This window comes from Melospiza georgiana, chromosome 24 (genome assembly GCF_028018845.1).
Source record: "Melospiza georgiana isolate bMelGeo1 chromosome 24, bMelGeo1.pri, whole genome shotgun sequence".
In the NCBI taxonomy this organism is placed as follows: domain Eukaryota; kingdom Metazoa; phylum Chordata; class Aves; order Passeriformes; family Passerellidae; genus Melospiza; species Melospiza georgiana.
This window is the reverse complement of record NC_080453.1, coordinates 7,296,604-7,315,050: the sequence shown is the minus strand read 5'-3', so window position 1 is coordinate 7,315,050 and position 18,447 is coordinate 7,296,604. Positions and strand designations below refer to the sequence as shown.

General features: G+C 49.6%; 1 protein-coding gene across 2 annotated transcripts in view; it reads right to left on the bottom strand.

The window, feature by feature from the left end:
• The window catches only part of CSMD2 (CUB and Sushi multiple domains 2), a 256,066-nt gene that overhangs the window by 73,273 nt on the left and 164,346 nt on the right, over positions 1-18,447 (bottom strand). For both annotated transcript variants that reach the window (XM_058040469.1, XM_058040468.1), the window contains 7 exons: positions 17,843-17,959; positions 14,234-14,449; positions 10,745-10,933; positions 6,468-6,637; positions 4,448-4,604; positions 3,699-3,890; positions 1,239-1,365 (listed from right to left, as the gene is read on the bottom strand). In XM_058040469.1, the coding sequence (XP_057896452.1) occupies positions 1,239-1,365; positions 3,699-3,890; positions 4,448-4,604; positions 6,468-6,637; positions 10,745-10,933; positions 14,234-14,449; positions 17,843-17,959 (1,168 nt within the window). The remainder of the gene's footprint in view (positions 1-1,238; positions 1,366-3,698; positions 3,891-4,447; positions 4,605-6,467; positions 6,638-10,744; positions 10,934-14,233; positions 14,450-17,842; positions 17,960-18,447) is intronic.

The following is an 18,447-nucleotide window of genomic DNA, read 5'->3' as shown; positions in this document are numbered from 1 at the left end:
CCTCTGTCCTATAAAAAACTTTTCCAGGAGAATAAAAATAGAGGAGATTTCAAGTGGAAGCTGCCTGTGCAGGGATTCAGCTGCTTTGGCTGTGCTTTTCCTCCTCTGTTCACACCCAAGCCCATCCATTATTGAGCCATTCTGAAGGGCAGCACTAATGGAGGAATTTCTGCATGAAATAAAAATGAAAACACCAGGCCAAACCTGCCTCCAGCAGAACTCCACGGGCTAAAAGCAGCACAGGGCTCACCCTGAGGGACAGGCTGTGCTGGGATGGGTGCTGAGGCAGCAGGGAGGAGAAAATGGGATGGAGAGGGAAGGAATTCAGGATGGAACAGCAACAGGCTTGGGATGAGCCAGGAATGGCTGAGAAGCACTGGGAACTCTGATGGGAGAGGACTATTATTATTATTATTATTATTATTATTATTATTATTATTATTATTATTATTATTATTATTATTATTATTATTATTATTATTTTACTATTATTACTATTACTATTATTTATCATTATCATCATTATTATCGTTGTTGTTGTTATTCAGAACTTTTAAGGTGCACTTCTCCCCCTCAAATCCCACTCAGTCAAAGCTTGGCTTGCCCAAATATTCCAGTTTTTTGTGGGTTTTGGCCAGCCTAGAATCTCTGGGAACACCCAGGACAGCCCTGAAGGGTTTGGCAAACATCACTGAGGGGGTGGTGGGGCAGAAGGGAAGGATCAGGGAGAAGGAATTCCCTGGATTCTGGGACATTCCCTGTGATTTCCTACAAGACCCCCATTCCAGGATTGTGTGGCCATTCAGCACTTTTGGGATGTTCCTCATTAATCTGGTGGAAAAAAGGGTTTGATTCTGGATGCATCCCATTAAGGAGAGGGGTGGGAAGCTGTCCATGGGCACCAAAGCTCATCTGGGATGTTTGAGCTGAGGAACACCATGGGCAGGACCAGGACATGGCTTGGTGTCACCACCCAGGGCTGAAAACAGAGGAGCAGTGACGCCACGGGGGGCTCTGAGCAACCTGGGAAATAAACCCCATAAATCCCCAATCCCATCCTAAACCATTCCCTGATTCTGGAACCAACGCAGTGACTTCTCCCTGCTTGTCCCTCAGCTTCTCCTCCTTTGCTTTATTTAATTTTTGACCTTTGTTTCTGTGAGAAATCTGTGGGGATTTTTTTTGAAAAAAACCAGCTCCAAGTGGGAAAGAAGCCAAACCACAGGAGCCCAGCTCACCCAATGGTGCACCCAGGCTCTGCCTCGATGGTCCAGATGCAGTTGAGGTTGTGGTCGTAGGGAGTTGGGTATCCTGGAGAAAGGATCCGTCCCGAGGTCTCTCCTCTGATTGTCCCTCCACACTCAGCTGGAACAAAAATATTTGTGGGGTTAGGGAGGAGATTTGTGGCTTTTTGTGGCTCTTGCGTGGCAACAATCCCACCTTGCAACAGAGATCATTCCTGGCTTTTTCCAGGGATTCTAAAAGCTTACAAAGATGAAGGGAATTGTTGAGTTCAGCTGAGTTATCAGAGTTATTCTGCATTTCTGAACACCTGGCAAAGCTTCCCTGCACCTTTCTGAATCTCCAGGGAGCAAAAGCAGAGCCTGTCAGGATCCTGATTCCCTGCTCCACACGTGGGGGTGAAGGAGCTCTGCTCCTCTGCTTGGATTCATCAGAAAATGAAGGATAAGAAGGCAAAGAACTTGTAAATGTCGCTGTAAATGAACTGCAAAGAATGTGAGGATTTGGAGTAATTTCCATAACATATCCATTCAAATTCTGCAATTTTCATTTCTTTCCGTTTTCTTTCATTTCTTTTTAATTTCCACACGCTCAGACACGGCCTCATATCCAACACACGAAGAGCAAACAGGCTGAAGGTTAAGAAAACGCACAAATGACGGAGATTTATCTTTTCACATCAATAAATGTAAAAAATCCCAGCCAAGGACAGGCCCTGCCTCCTGGGAGAGGGAACACGGAGTGCCAGGGGCTGAGCACATCCCTGGGTGTGGAGATCTCCCAGGGGACTCGGTGTCCAACAACTCCCCCATGTCCTGGGCACGGCAGGACAGGAATCAGCAATCAGCCCCATTCATTTAACACACAGAACCCCAAACCGGAATTTGGAAGAGCTGCAGGTGAAAAGGGAACTCTGCAAAGGGAATTGAAATGTCTGGGGATGGGATCGGGTGTCAGGCAGCTCTGAAATAAACCTGGCTCTGAGCTGTCACGCAGGACACACGTTGGTGTCACTATCAGGAGGTGACACTCACTTCAACATGTCCAGAGTGAAAGGACAGGGCTGGAACAGCACAAGGAAGAAAAAATCCCTTGTCAAATGTGGGTTTAGGGCAGAGGGTTTCATGCTGAAGCTGCTTCAGGTGCTCTCTGTCTCATACAGGAGCCTCACCACGTTAATTAGTGCAGATGGGCAATTAACAGCAGAGTTAATGTCCATGGATCAGCAAAGGGTGGTCAGGGTGGGGAATCCAATTTCCTGGGGGTGCAGGAGGTGTCTCCATCTCGAGATGCCTCACAGAGGAGCCTCACCTCAACTTAATTAGTGCAGATGCAATTAATAGGAGAGTTAATGTCACATGGATGAGCAAAGCAGGGACAGAAGGTGGCCAGGGAGTGGGATCCAAGGAAATCACTTCCAGGAAGTTTTTCCATCTCAAGGACCCTCACCACAGACAACTTAATTAGTGCAGATGCAATTAACAGCAGAGTTAATGTCAATGGATCAGCAAAGCGTGGTCAGGGCATGGAATCCACAAGGAAATAATTTCATGGAATCCACAAGGAAATAATTTCCTGGAGGTTTTGGAGGAGCAGGAGGTGTCTCCACCTCGAGATGCCTCACAGAGGATCCTCACCACAACTTAATTAGCGTAGATGGGAGTAATTAATAGCAGAGTTAATGTCAATGGATCAGCAAAGCTAGGACAAAAAAATGGTCAGGGTAGGACCATTTTTTGTAGGATAGGGTGTGGGACCAAGGGCGTTCAGGGTGTGTGATCCAAATCTCGGTCTGGAGAGTGCTGGAGGAGTCTCCATCTTGAGGACCTCACCACACACAGCTCAATTAGTGCAGATGCAATTAACAGCAGAGTTAATGTCAGCGGGTCAGCAAAGCAGGGACCAAGGATGTTCAGGGTGTGGGATCCCAGGAAATCTCTCCTGGAGAAGGAGGAGGAAGGAGGAAGGAGGAAGGAGGAAGGAGGAAGGAGGAAGGAGGAAGGAGGAAGGAGGAAGGAGGAGGAGGAGGAGGAGGAGGAGGAGGAGGAGGAGGAGGAGGAGGAGGAGGAGGAGGAGGAGGAGGAGGAGGAGGAGGAGGAGGAGGAGGAGGAGGAGGAGGAGGAGGAGGAGGAGGAGGAGGAGGAGGAGAAGGAGAAGGAGAAGGAGAAGGAGAAGGAGAAGGAGAAGGAGGAGAAGGAGAAGGAGAAGGAGAAGGAGAAGGAGAAGGAGAAGGAGAAGGAGAAGGAGAAGGAGAAGGAGAAGGAGAAGGAGAAGGAGGAGAAGGAGAAGGAGAAGGAGAAAAAGAAGGAGAAGGAGAAGGAGAAAAAGGAGAAGGAGAAAAAGAAGGAGAAGGAGGAGAAAAAGAAGGAGAGGAGGAGAATAAGGAGAACGTGAATAAGGAGGAGAATGAAGAGAAGGAGGAGGAGAATAAGGAGAAGGAGAAGAAGGTGTCTCACCCACACAGGTCGGCAGGGGCTGGTCCCAGGCTCTCCTCTCCCCAGTCAGGCACACCAGCACCCTGGTGCCTCTCAGGGTGTAGCCAGGGTCACAGCTGAAGGACACTGAGCTGCCAGCAAAGTGTCCCTCGTCGTGCACCTTGTACCCAAACTGGGGCACGCCGGGGTCCTCGCACTTGATGAGCTCAAAACCTGCACAGGGAGCAAGGGCAGCTGTTGGCACTGGGGATTTCACAGCCAGGAGGGTTTCACTCAAAGCCATGGTGGCGTTTTCTTCTTACAATGATTTGTTGGGGACCAAAGGGGCCGTGTTGGAAATCAGAGGGGTTTTAATTAATGTTGGAGTTTTGATCTGGATTTCGGGATCACTACAGGCTCGACAGGAAAGGTTTGATCAGATCCCAGGGAATAGGGACAGGAGAAGAGGAAACAGCCTTGAGCTGTGCCAGGGGAGGTCAGGTTGGATATCAGGAGGAATTTCTGCATGGAAAGGGTTGGAAGGGGCTGTGCCCATCCCTGGAGGTGTCCAAGGAATGGCTGGAGGTGGCACTCAGTGACAAGCTGGGGATCAGGCACAGCTTGGACTGGGAGGGCTTGGAGGGCTTTCCCACCCTCAGTAATGCTGGGATTCTGTGCTCTCCCACACTCCAACTCCACTTTGGGTACAAGACCACCCCAGAAAGGACTCTTTGCTCGTGTGCAACACAAAACCACAAAAAAACACCTCGACCTGTGGGATTGGAACTCACTGGAGAACTGCAGCTCGAAGCCCTTGCTGGTGTTGGCAGTGTCGGTGATGAACTCCAGCCACATGGAGCTGGAGGTGCTGTTGATGCTGGTGCCCAGCAGCTCCGAGCGGCTGAAGGTGCCCAGCAGCCGGGCAGAGCTGTTGGTGCCATCGTAGACCTGGGGGGGAACAAGAAATCCAGCCTGGAAAAGCCATTCCTGGGATCAAACCATCACTGCCCAGAGGGGCTCTGGCTGCTCCCGCATCCCTGCAAGTGTCCAAGGCCAGGCTGGACAGGGCTTGGAACAACCTGGGACAGAGGAAGGTGTCCCTGCCCATGGATGATCCTTAAGGGCCCTTCCCACCCAAACCATTCCAGGATTTCCTTAAGGTCTCTTCCCACCCAAACCATTCCAGGATTTCCTTAAGGTCCCTTCCCACCCCAAACCATTCCAGGATTTCTCTGCAGTTTCACTGAGCTCTAGAAAAGAGAAATTATTGAGGAATTCATCCCACCTAGTCCCTGATCTGCTCACAGCAACACCCTGGGTTTGTCCTTTGGGGTTATTTTTTTTTTTTGGGGAAGAGCCAGCAGCTCCTGATAAATGCCCTGATTTGGGGTCAGCTCAAATCAAGGAATTTGCTCCTGGCACTGAGCTGATCCTGGGTATTGGAGGGAAAAGGGAAGGAAAGAACCAACCCCACTCTGAATTCCAGCTTCAGGCTGGAAAAGCAACTCCAACCCTCCAGGATTTGTCCCACAGGTGATCCAGGAGTGGTTCCTGGATCCACAAGTGCAAACAGGGACAAATCCTTCAGGCAATGTGAGCTGAGATCCAGGATATCAAACTAAAAGTCTGATTTGATGGAACTCCGCAGTGCTGCCCACCTGAGGAGCAGCATTTCCACCCTGGAGGATCTGCACTCTCCTCCTCAGCCCTGACTTACTCTGCACACTGGACTGCATCTCCTCAGTTCTCTTTCCCAAGGATCAGCTGCTAAAAATTCACATTTTTCCCTCAGACTGACTCAGAGATGAGCCTTGATTTAAGAAAAACACAAATGGGTTTTTTTTTTCTTCCTTTTGTGAGGACCAAGAGCAGCTCCTCACCAGTGGAGATCGATAGGAACTTTCCTCAGATGAGCAGCTGATGACAAACCTGCTGAGAAAATGTAATTCCTCTGACAAGGAGTACATTCCTTGCATTAACAGGAAATCTTTCTCCCTTTCCAGTCATTTGTGAGCTGGAAACGTGGATTACGCCTCTCCTGGAGTGTGACACTTCAATGAGGACAGAGGATTCCTGGGAAGATGGCTCAGCACATCCTTGCAATATTAATGCCTCCTTCAAAACCATTCCTTTGGTTAATAAAAAAAGAAAAACTCAGCCTGGATTTGTCTCCTTCTCCACAGAGTCCTGGAGCTTGAATAATCTCAGAAGAGTCTGGAGTTCTGCATTTCAATCAGCCCCTTTTTTTTGGGACAAACCAGCCTTGATTCTTCAAAGCACTGAAATAATGCTCAAACCCTCACTATTCTGATGGATGAGGAGTTTTTCCTGGGCAATTCCACAGGTGGGTGCTGAAATTTAGCTGGTATGGGGGAAATTTGGGCTTCCAAACTGCCATGGGAATCACTGGGATGACACAGAGGTCATTCCCACCAAATCCCACCAAAATTTTAGAGTCTTTTTGATGGTTGAGGAATTTTTCCTGTGCAAACCCACAGGTGAGAGCTGAAGATTAGCTGGTCTGGGAGAAATCTGCCACAGCAATCATTCCATGGCACTGGGATGACACAGAGGTCACTCCCACCTAATCCCATCAAAATCTTAGAGCCTTTCTGGTGAATGAGGAGTTTTCCCTGTGCATTCCACAGGTGGGTGCTGAAGTTTAGCTGGTCTGGGGGAAATCTGGCATTCCAAACTGCCATGAGAATCCCTCCATGGCACTGGGATGACACGGTGACCACTCCCACCTAATCCCATGAGAATTTTAGAGCATTTTGAGACATTGCTCTCCACTGCCCGAGCCGGAATTACCTTGAGGACATCTCCTGCCTCCAGCTCGAACGTCCTGGCTTTCAGCTGGATGCCCTTGCCAGGCTGGCTCTGGATGGAGTAGATGCACTCGTGGTTGTTGTTGTAGTTCAGGGGGTAGTTGGGGGACAGCAGCACACCCTGGGTGCCCGTCACCGAGGAGCCACACTCAGCTGCAGCGAGACACAAAGGCACATTTCAGTGACCCCACGCGTCTGCTGGCCGCAGCACACATGCAGGAGGCGCCTCTGAAGGCCACAGCTGCTCAGCCCCTCCTGCAGCAGCACGGAGAGGCCTTCTCCCTGTTGGTATTTACTACAACCTGTTGTTATTTACCACAATCTCTTGTTACTCTCTACAACCTGTTGGCATTTACTACAACCTCTTGTTACTCACTATGACCTCTTGTTATTCACTACAACCTGCTGGTATTCACTACAAGCTCTTGGTACTCACTACAACCTGTTGGCATTCACTACAACCTCTTGTTACTCACTATGACCTCTTGTTATTCACTACAACCTGCTGGTATTCACTACAACCTCTTGGTACTCACTACAACCTCTTGGTACTCACTATGACCTCTTGTTATTCACTACAACCTCTTGGTACTCACTACAACCTCTTGGTACTCACTATGACCTCTTGTTATTCACTACAACCTGCTGGTATTCACTACAACCTCTTGGTACTCACTACAACCTCTTGGTACTCACTACAACCTCTTGGTACTCACTATGACCTGCTGTTATTCACTACAACCTGCTGGTATTCACTACAACCTCTTGGTACTCACTACAACTTCTTGTTACTTGCTACAACCTGTTGTTATTCACTACAACCTCTTGCTACTCACTACAACCCGTTGTTATTCACTGCAACCTGCTGTGGTTCACTACAACCTGCAGACTGTCCCCCTTTCCCATCAAATTTTCCTAGCCAGGCTTCTCTCCTCTTTCAGAATCTGTGTAAATGTAAATCTTGGGGGGGGGAATTTGGGGAGGAATCTGTGTAAATTTAAATCTCTGTGAATCTCTGTGAAATGTGTGTGGATCTGTGGGAAATCTGTGGGAATTTGGGGGGATCTGTGGGGGATATTTGTAAATATAAATCTATGTCAATCTCTGTGAGATCTGCGGGGAATTTGTGGGGAATCTGTAGGAATTTGGGTGAATCTGTGTAAATGTAAATCTGTGTGAAGCACTGTGAAATCTGTGTGGATCTGTGAGAATTTGGGGGAATCTGTGGGGGATCTGTGGGAAATCTGTGCAAATATAAATCTGTGTGAATCTCTGAAATGTGAGTGGATCTGTGGGAAATCTGTGGGAATTTTGGGGGGATCTGTGGGGGATATTTGTAAATATAAATCTATGTCAATCTCTGTGAGATCTGCGGGGAATTTGTGGGGAATCTGTAGGAATTTGGGTGAATCTGTGTAAATGTAAATCTGTGTGAAGCACTGTGAAATCTGTGTGGATCTGTGAGAATTTGGGGGGAATTTGTGGGGGATCTGTGGGAAATCTGTGCAAATATAAATCTGTGTGAATCTCTGTGAAATGTGAGTGGATCTGTGGGAAATCTGGGGGAATTTGGGTGAATCTGGAGGGGATCTGTGTAAATGTGTGTGAATCTCTGTGAAATTTATGTGGATCTGTGGGAAATCTGTGGGAAATATGGGGGGGGATCTGTGAGTAATCTGTGCAAATGTAAATCTGTGTGAGTCTCTGTGACATCTGCGTGGATCTGCAGAAAATCTGTGGGAAATGGATGTAGACCTGTACGAATCCTTATAAATTCGTGTGGATCTGCTCAGAACAACCCCACGCTGAGGATTTTCTGTTCCTCCTGCCGAGCTCCCACACGAGCCAGCCGTGACTCACTGTTTTCCCAGCCTGTTTACCCTGCAGGATTTTCTGCTGTCAAACACTGGCTGCCTGCTCCTCTGGGGCTCTGCACACAGGCCTGGGGATGGGCACTCCCAAAGTCCCCCTGAGAGCAGTATTTGGGATCAATCTAATGTCCCTGAGTCCTCCTAGCTCCTGGAGCTGAGGGAACCATCCCAGGTGAGGGAACCACCCCAGAGCAGCTTTTGGAGCTGAGGGAACCATCCCAGGTGAGGGAAGCATCCCAGGACAGCTCCTGGATGATGATGGAACCATCCCAGGGAAGCTCCTGGAGATAAGGGAACCATCCCAGGTCAGGGAAGCATCCCAGGGAAGCTCCTGGACCTGAAGGAACCATCCCAGAGCAGCTCCTAGAGCTGGAGGAACCATCCCAGGTCAGGGAACCATCCCAGAGCAGATCCTGGATGATGAGAAAACCATCCCATGTGAGGAAACCATCCCAGGCAAGCTCCTGGAGCTGAAGGAACCATCCCAGGTGAGGGAACCATCCCAGGGCAGCTCCTGGAGCTGAGGGAACCATCCCAGGTGAGGGAACCATCCCAGGGAAGCTCCTGGAGCTGAGGGAACCATCCCAGGGCAGCTCCTGGAGCTGAGGGAACCATCCCAGGTGAGGGAACCATCCCAGGGAAGCTCCTGGAGATGAAGGAACCATCCCAGAGCAGCTGCTGGAGCTGGAGGAACCATCCCAGGTGAGGGAACCATGCCAGGGCAGCTCCTGGCTCTGCTGCTCCTCCAGGGAAGGGTTAAGCAGCAGATGCACCCAGAGGAGGCTCTCTGGAGGAGACTCTGTGTCCTCTGCTCTTGCCACGGATGAAAAGCTGGATTTTGGCACAGATTCCCCGGGGACAATGCTGGGGACATCTCAGGGAGGTGTCCTGGCCACAGGGCTTGGACAAAGGAACAAAAACCACTCTGAGCCCTCCCCAGACCATCTGTAGGACAGGAGCTGAACGCAGAGTGTCTGGAGAAGCAATTAAACCTCCCGTGATCTTAATGAGTCAGTCTCCCTTTCCCATCCCTGTCCAGGCAGATCTGAGCAGCACTGGGGACATTGTGACAGAGCTGTCACCCTGCCACAGAGCTCTGGGCCATCAGCCCTGAGTTTGCCCTGCTCTGATCAAGCCAAGCTGTTAATTCTGAGCCAGGAACAGCAGCCAGGGTTGTCCACTCAGTGCTGCTGTCTGAGGCTCCAGTTCAAAGCTCTGGAAATGATTTTTTAGTTTGATTTTCATTCCCCTGATGAGCTTTATCTGCAGCCGGATTGTTATTCCTGCCTGTCCCAGCAGGATGGGGCCCCAGAGCTGGAAATTCAGCAGCACAGCTGGCTCTGCTGGGCAGCTTTGCCCTGGAATTCTCCCTCAAGGGTCACCCAGAGCTCAGGACAATCTCCTGAGCAGGTCTGGCCACCAGTGAGAGCCCTGCCCTGGCTGATCTGGAGGAATCCTCAGGCTCTGGGTGAGCAGAGCTGGGAACGATTTTCTACTGAAATTCTACACCAAAAAATAAGAGTGACATCTTTTTGCCAGGGCCTGGAGCATCTCCCCATCCCTGCTGTGGATTGCTCCCATCCTGGGGGGGTGTCACCCATCCCAGGGGTGCTTCTATCCACTCTGGGGGATGTCACTCATCCAGGGGATGTCACCCATCCACCCTGGGGGACATCACCAATCCCAGGAGTGCTCGCATCTGCTCTGGGGGATGTCACCCCTCCATCCCAGGGAATGTTACCCATCCCAGTTCCCATCCATCCCAGGGATGCTCACAACCATCCTAGGGGATGTCACCCCATCCATCCCAGAGATGTCACTCATCTCAGGAATGTCACCCATCCATCCCAGGGGACGTCACTCATCCTAGGGGTGCTCCCATCCATTTTGGAGGATGCCACCCATCCCAGGGGTGTTTGCATCGATCCCAGGGGATATTACCCCCCCATCCCAGGAATATCACCCATCCCAGAGGTGCTCCCATCCATCCCAGGGCATGTCACCCATCCCAAGGGATGCCACCCCTCCATCCCAGAGGTGCTCCCATCCATCCCAGGGCATGTCACCCATCCCAAGGGATGTCATCCCTCCATCCCAGAGGTGCTCCCATCCATCCCAGGGCATGTCACCAATCCATCCCAGAAATGTCACCCATCCTAGGGGTGCTCCCAACCACCCTGGGGGACGACACTCCTTCATCCCAGGGATGTCACCCACCGCAGGGGTGCTCCCAACCATCCTGGGGGATGTCACCCATCCAGGAGATGTTGCCCCTCCATCCCAGGAGGTATCACCCACCCCAGGGACATCACCCACCCATCCCTGCCCACCTCAGGAGTGCAGCACAGCGGGGGCCAGCCAAGCAAAATGAAAGCACATGACCACCTACCAACACACCTTGGCAGAGGCGCACTCCACACTCGCCGCCGCCCGCCCAGGCAGGTGATGCGCGCCGCGCCCTCCAGCCGGTACCCGGGGAAGCACGAGAAGCTCAGCACGTCCCCCACCCCGAACTGCAGCCCCTTCCTGATGCTGTAGGCCGGCACCTCGGGCTCGTCACACGGCTCCAGGTCGTATTCTGGAGGGGAAGAACGGGGGTTGTGGGATGGGAGGTGGGTTCTGTCCTCCACGGAGAGGAGATGAGGGTCCAAGGGAGCTCTGAGCCTTGATACAGCTGCAGTGAACCCATGAGGATGGAATCCCGTTTGGGCCATGAAAACCCACCTGGATTTCACCCCAACCTACAGCTCAAGGATTCTGTTCTTCCTGTAAATGACATGAGGATCCAAGGGAGCTCTGAGCCTTGATTCAGCTGCATTTTTCAGGGAGGATGGAAAAATGAGGATGGAATCCTGTTTGGACCATGAAAATCCATCCAGATGCCACCCCAACCTAAAACTCAGGGGTTCTGTCCTCCCTGGAAAGGACATGAAGATCCAAGGGAGGTTTGACCCAGCTGCAGTGACTCCATGACAATTCTAAGCTACGAAAATCCACCTGGATTTCACTCCAACCTACAACTCAGGGGTCTGTACTCTCTAGAGAAGACACAACAATTCAAGGGAGTTCTGAGCTTTGATCCAGCTGCATTTTCCAGGGAGGATGGAAAAATGAGGATGGAATCCTGTTTGGGTCATGAAAATCCACTGGATTTCACCCCAACCTAAAACTCAGGGGTTCTGTCCTCCCTGGAGAGGAGGACAGACATGAACATGAGGAGCCAAGGGAGCTCTGAACTTTGATCCAGCCGCAGTGAATCCATGAGGATTCCGAACCATGAAAACCCACCTGGATTTCAACCCAATCTAAAACTCAGGGGTTCTGTCCTCCAGAGAGAGGACACAAGGATCTAAGGGAGCTTTGATCCAGCTGCAGTGAACCCATGAGGACTCCAAGCCATGAAAATCCATCTGGATTTCATCTCCAACCTACAGCTCAAGGATTCTGTTCTTCCTGTAAATGACATGAGGATCCAGTGGAGCTCTGAGCCTTGATTTAGCTGCAGTGAATCCATGAGGAATCCAAACCATGAAAACCCACCTGGATTTCAACCCCAACCTAAAACTCAGGGGTTCTCTCCTCCCTGGAAAGGACACAAGGATCCAAAGGAGGTTTGATCCAGCTGCAGTGACTCCATGACAATTCTAAGCTACGAAAATCCACCTGGATTTCACTCCAACCTACAACTCAGCGGTCTGTACTCTCTAGAGAAGACACAACGATTCAAGGGAGCTCTGAGCATTGATCCAGCTGCATTTTCCAGGGAGGATGGGAAAATGAGGATGGAATCCTGTTTGGGCCATGAAAACCCACCTGGATTTCACCCCAACCTACAGCTCAGGGGCTCTGCCCTCCACAGAGAGAACACAAGGATCCAAAGCAGCCTTGAACCAGCTGCAGTGAATCCGTGAGCATTCTAAGCTATGAAAATCCACCTGGATTTCACTCCAGCCTAAATCTCAGGGTTCTGCCTCCCCCTGGAGAGGACAAAAGGGTCTGAGGGAGCTTTGATCCAGCTGCAGTGAATCCATGAGGATTCCAAGCCATGAAAACCCACCTGGATTTCACCCCCAGCCTACAGCTCAGGGATTCTGTCCTCCCTCTAAATGCCACAAGGATCCAAGGGATCTCTGAGCTTTGATCCAGTTTCAGTGAACCCATGAGGATTCCAATTTCCCCCTCCACCTACATCTCCCTCCCAGCACCTGGATCCCAACCACCTCCAAAGGCAACAAGTCCCAGTCCCTATCACAGTCACAGCGATGGGGATTTGTCACTGTCCCTGTGCTGCAGCCCAGAGAGGATGGATTGATCCGGGTGGGATTTCTGCTGCCTCTCCTTTTCTAATCCTCGAAATGGATGATCCTGCTCAGGGAATGCAGGAGGACGCTGAGGCTGCTGCTCCAAGAAAGGTCACGTAGGATTCTGGCCAACAGCCAAACTCAAATCTCTGACCCCAAAGCAGCCTGAAGGAAAATTCTTTTGAGGGTGTTTTTGGCAAAATCTCCAAGTCCAAAGCCTGTATGTTAACATATATATATGTAAAGGCAGCTAAAAATAGAACTGACTCCTGGTTTTGCTTTTCAAGATAGGAAAGAAACCTTGAAATACACTGAAAATGAGAGTTATAATTAGAGGCGAGCTTTTGAAAGGCAAAAAGCCATTTTCCCCTCATCAAAATGGGAGTTAATTGGAAATTTTCTGACTGGTTTCCACATGCAAATCCCTGACTTCAGAGGCCAGGAACAAAGGCACTGGGAACCAGGTTTCAGCTGCATCTATGGCAACAGCTCTGCCCGTCAGGGAGGGTGCCAGACCAAGCTCCACAGGAAAAATGGGAATTTCTCTCCTTCCCTGGGTGCTGGAGTGGCAGCTCAGGACTGGGAAGGACACAGGGACAGAGGGAAGAACAGCAATAAAGCTCCTGCCCTTCACTGGTTGTGGTAGGGAATTGCTTCTGGGGCACTCAGGCAGCAAAGATTGACATTCCCTGGAATGGCAGCACTCGGGAGTCGTTTGGAGGACTCCAGCCCAGAAGACACAATCAAACACCCCCTGCCCTTCAAGCAGAGGCTGCCCCAGTGCCATGAGCTGCCCTGCAGTGCCACATGTCCCTTTTTTGGGTCCCTCTCCAAGTCCTCACGCTCCTCCTGACAGACAGCTGCTGAAAAATTAGGATTTCCTTTGAAAAATCTGCATTTTGGATCAGCACACCCACTCAAAGCCACCATCACCGTGAGGGTTGAGCAAGCACAGCTCAGCAAGGGATTGCTGGGACTTCTCTGGGCAGGGATTGTTTCCCTCAGCCTCCTCCTGAGTCCTGGAGTCAGGAAAATCTGGATCAGAGCCCTGCTGGGTGCAGCAGGAGGGGGCTCCCATCTGGTACTATGGAAAAGGAAAAAGGGAGGAAGGAGGGGAAACGGGAAAAGGAGGGAAAGGGGGAAAAGCAGGAAAGGGGAAAGGGGGAAAAGCAGGAAAGGGGGAAGGGAGGAAAAGGAAAGGGGGGAGAAGGAAAGGGAGGAGAAAAGGAAGGAGGAAAAGGGAAAGGAGGAAAGGAAAGGGAGGAAAAGGGGAAGGAGGGAAAAGGGGAAGGAGGAAAAAGAGAAGGGAGGAAAAGGAAAGGAAGGAAAAGAGGAAGGAGGAAAGGTAAAAGAAGGAAAAGGAAAGGGAGAAAAAGGAAAGAGGGAAAAGGAACGGGAGGAAAAGAGGAAGGAGAGAAAGGAAAGGGAGGAAAGGAAAGGCAGGAAAAGGAAAGGGAGGAAAGGAGGAGAAGGGAGGAGGGAGGGAAAGAAGATAAGGAAAAGAAGGAAGGCACAAAGGGAAGGAAGGCACAGAGGGAAGGGAAGCACAAAGGGAAGGCTCGGGCAGCTGCTGTCACCTGAGAAGGTGATGTTGAAGCCCTCGTAGGACATGGAGAAGTCGGAGATGAGGCGGATCTGGGCCGAGAAGTTGCCGAAGAGCCCCGCGCTGAGCGGTGCTGGCAGCCGCGAGCCCGTCAGCTGCTGCAGGGGCTGGGCAAAGCTGGAGTTCTCCGTGATCAGCAGGTAATCGTGGCCGTTCTCCAGGTGGAACGTGTGGAAGGTGAAGAACACGCCTGCAGAGAGAGGGGAAACCGCAGGTGGAGTCATCCCAGTGCCCAAGCCCAGCTCCCCACTGAGGGCAGGGCGAAAATCACACTGAAATGGTGGATTTGGGTCTGGTGGAAGTGAAATCAATAAAAACCCTAAATCTGGGGTGTGGGAGCAGGGCCAGGCTCTGGAAATGTTGGATTCTTGTGCCCTTGTCAGGGTGACACAAACTTGCTCCAGGGACAGAGAAGCAGCTGAGGGAGCAGCCCAGGGGAGCCTTTTATTCTAAAAGTGACTTTTAAATGGAGAGCAGCGAGGCTGGAGCTGGGAGGGCTCAAAAATGAGCGTTTTCCAGAAGGAATTCCTGCCTGGAAAACCAGGATTGAATCCCAGCCTCAAGGTCAGGGAGGCTCTCCCAGAAGTGTGCCGGAGGTGCAGCTGCAAGGACCTTCCCATGATGGGCTGAACCAGAGACTCATGGAACGATTTGGGTGGGAAATGACCTTAAAAATGGTTTTATTCCGTCCTCCGACATGTGGGCATGGCTAAACCCAAATAAGGGAATGCGGGCAGGGCTAAATCCCAAAAAAAGAGGATGTGGGAGGGGCTAAACCCAAATAAGGGAATGTGGGCATGGCTATCACCCAAATAAGGCAATGTGGGAGGGGCTAAACCCAAAAAGGGAATGTGGGCAGGGCTAAAACCCAAATAAGGAAATGTGGGCAGGACTAAAATACCAAAAACAGAATGTGGGTGGGGCTAAACCCAAATAAGGGAATGTGGGATGGGCTAAAACCCAAATAAGGACATGTGGGCAGGGCTAAAACCAAAAAAGGTAATGTGGGCATGGCTAAACCCAAATAAGGACATGTGGGCAGGGCTAAAACCAAATAAGGAAATGTGGGAGGGGTAAAACACAAATAAGGGAATGTGGGCATGGCTAAACCCAAGTAAGGGAATGTGGGAGGGGCTAAACCCAAATAAGGAAATATAGGCAGGACTAAAACCCAAATAAGGGTATGTGGGATGGGCTAACCCCAAATAAGGGAATGTGGGTGGGGCTAAACCCAAATAAGGAAATATAGGCAGGACTAAAACCCAAATAAGGGTATGTGGGATGGGCTAACCCCAAATAAGGGAATGTGGGTGGGGCTAAAACCCAAATAAAGGAATGTGGGTGGGGCTAAAACCCAAATAATGGAATGTGGGAGGGCTGTCCCATGGGAGGGGACACCTTCCCCTAAACCCTACTTTTATTCACGTTTTCTTGCTCAAAATAAACCCCACAGCAGCTCCAGCCATGGAAATGCCAGCCAAACACAGCAAAACTATTTTGCCTCTTCCTCCCAAATTCAATTTGAACGATTTGAAACATTTGGGGAGAAGGCTGTGACCTTGCTGCATTTGTAAATGAGCCAGAGAGGAGTAATGGATTACTTAAAGTCCCCTTCACACCTCCAGACACACAATGGGAAGCACTTCAGGCTCCTGCAGGAGCCTCCAGCGAGGTGATTTTTCATGCTGGAATTCAAACACCATTAGAAACACTCATTCTCTGGAAAATAATTCCAGCTTGGAAATAAAATAATACAAAAAAAAAAAAAAATCAACAAAAAACAGCAGTGAGAGCAGGAGCCAGGCAGGATGTGAGCTCAGGAACTCTGTCAGAGCATTGTCACACCGACTTAACAAGGCAGGGAGATGCCAAGCAATAAAAAGCCTTTTTGCATTTAGATGGATTTTTCCATGCTGATCTCCCAGCTCAGGGCAGGCTCCTGAGCCTCTGCTCATGTGGGATTGGGATTGATCCTGCTCAGAATCCTCCAGGAAACCCCAGGATGGAATTTGGGAGAGATCCCTGCTTGGTTTGACCAGGTTATTTCATTTAACCCAACAATTCCCAAATAATTATAATTATAAAATAATAATTAACCCAATAACCCAAATAATTCCCAAGAGTTCCCTTGCTCTGCATGCCGCCATTCCCAAAACACAGCATCCCAAAGAAACAGCAGGAAACCTGCAAAAAAAAAGCCCAGAGGAAGATTCTCCTCCTTGCTGCCCATTCCCTATTAATTTCTGGAGATCAGGGAAAGCTCTGGAGACCCAATATTCAACCCCACAGCATCCAATTCCAGCTGAATATTCCATTTATTTACCCCTGGCCCTCTCCAAGTTTTTCCTGGAGCTTTGCTGCTCACATGGAGCTCTTCCCTTCCAAGAAGTGAAGGTCAGAGAGGCTGGAAACCAACAAGGAGCTTTTCCCATGGGATTGGGAGTGAAGGAATTGTGGGATCATCCCACAATTTATCCCTCACTGCCCTTTATTGTCCTAAAAGGATTTTTATATCCAAAGCTTACGACTGACCTTGATAATTCATTCTTTATATCCATTCTGTGGAGAACATGTTTTTAGTCCGCAAAATTCCACAAAAGCAGGAAACTTCTAAGAGTTTCCAAATTGTTTTGCTATTTCTACCAGAAGCACTAAACAGAAATAGATCTGACCTGAAAACTGGGATGTGGGGAATGCAAAATGACTTTATTCTCCTCTGACAGCAAATTTAAACCCTCAGTTTTAGCAAACCCAGCTTAAGGAACAGAAATAACATCACCCCTCTGGATTCAGCACAAGAATGATTCAGTTATCCTGGAGAACATGCCCAAATTCCAAGTTTTTTAAAGTAAAAACTCCAAGCAGAGGGCACAAAGCTCCTCCAGCACTGAAGGCTCGTGGAACTGTAGCAAAAAGGGCTAATTATAAACTCATTTTTAAGGATTTGTGACCAATTAAACCTTTAATCTGGTCTGCAATTTACTGTGGCACAAAACATCTCTGCAAACACGAGGTTGGGCTTTTTTTTTTTCTCCCCCCATTCTCTGCAGAAGAAACAGCAAAACAAATTAAAGAAGAAAAGAAATCACTTTGAAGCAGAGAGATTAAAAATTATGGTCTCTCTTTAGGCATTTAAATACCTTTAAAATTAAACTGCTTTTAAACTCCACTTGCACAGCTTGAGAGTCCATAAAGTGTCACAAGAAAATAATTGTTGGAGCAGCTGGGGCAATTCCAGGACTCGTGTGGTGGCCATGTGGGAGATATTCCCAAAAAAACCTTGGAGAGGAGGAGCTGAGCACCTCCAGAAATCCCTCAGGAGGGGCAGATCCCTCTCTGGGACAGGGAATGGTGTCAGGATCTCTGCATCCACATCCTGACTTTCAGGATGGGGCCACAAAGGTCTGGAACAGGAGATAACACAAAGCTCGGCTTGATAAGAATTTTCCCTTTAAAAGGATGAAGAGGTGACATCAAAACCCTCTGGATTTTGTCCAGGGACAATGGAATCATCATTCCTGAGAGGAACTTGTGGATCCCACAGGGAAAAGTTTCTCTCCCACTGCCTCAGTCCTCTCCTCACCTTTGCCATGGGATGTTTCTATGGTCCACGTGCAGTTCAAGTTGTTGGGATAAAAATCAGGGAAGCCTGGGGAGAGGATGGTGCCACTGGAGCCACGGATGTAGCCCCCACAGAGAGCTAAAACCACAAAAAAATAGGAGAGAAAGAGTTCAATAATCCAGAATCTTTCACAAGCTGGGAGGAAAAAGTAAAAGCAAAACCCAACCGAGGAAAAACCAAAACCCAACCCAGGAAAATCCAACAAAAGAGAATAATCGACCCAAATCCAATCAACCCAAATTGGGTTTTATTGGTCAAAATCCAACAAAATACATGGATAGATCCCCAAAATCCAATAAAACCCATGGATTAAACATGAAACTGGGAGCTCTCCAGCTGCTGCTTTGGCAGTGGGTCTGCATGGGAAGGGATTCCAGCAGGTGGAACCACCATCCCTGTGGGATCCAACAAAAAGAGGAAAATCCAACAAAAGAGAATGATCGACCCAAATCCAATCAACCCAAATTGGGTTTTGTTGGACAAAATCCAACGAAATACTGGATAGATCCCCAAAACCCATGGATTAAATGCCATTGGGAATTTTCCAGCTGCTGCTTTGGCAGTGG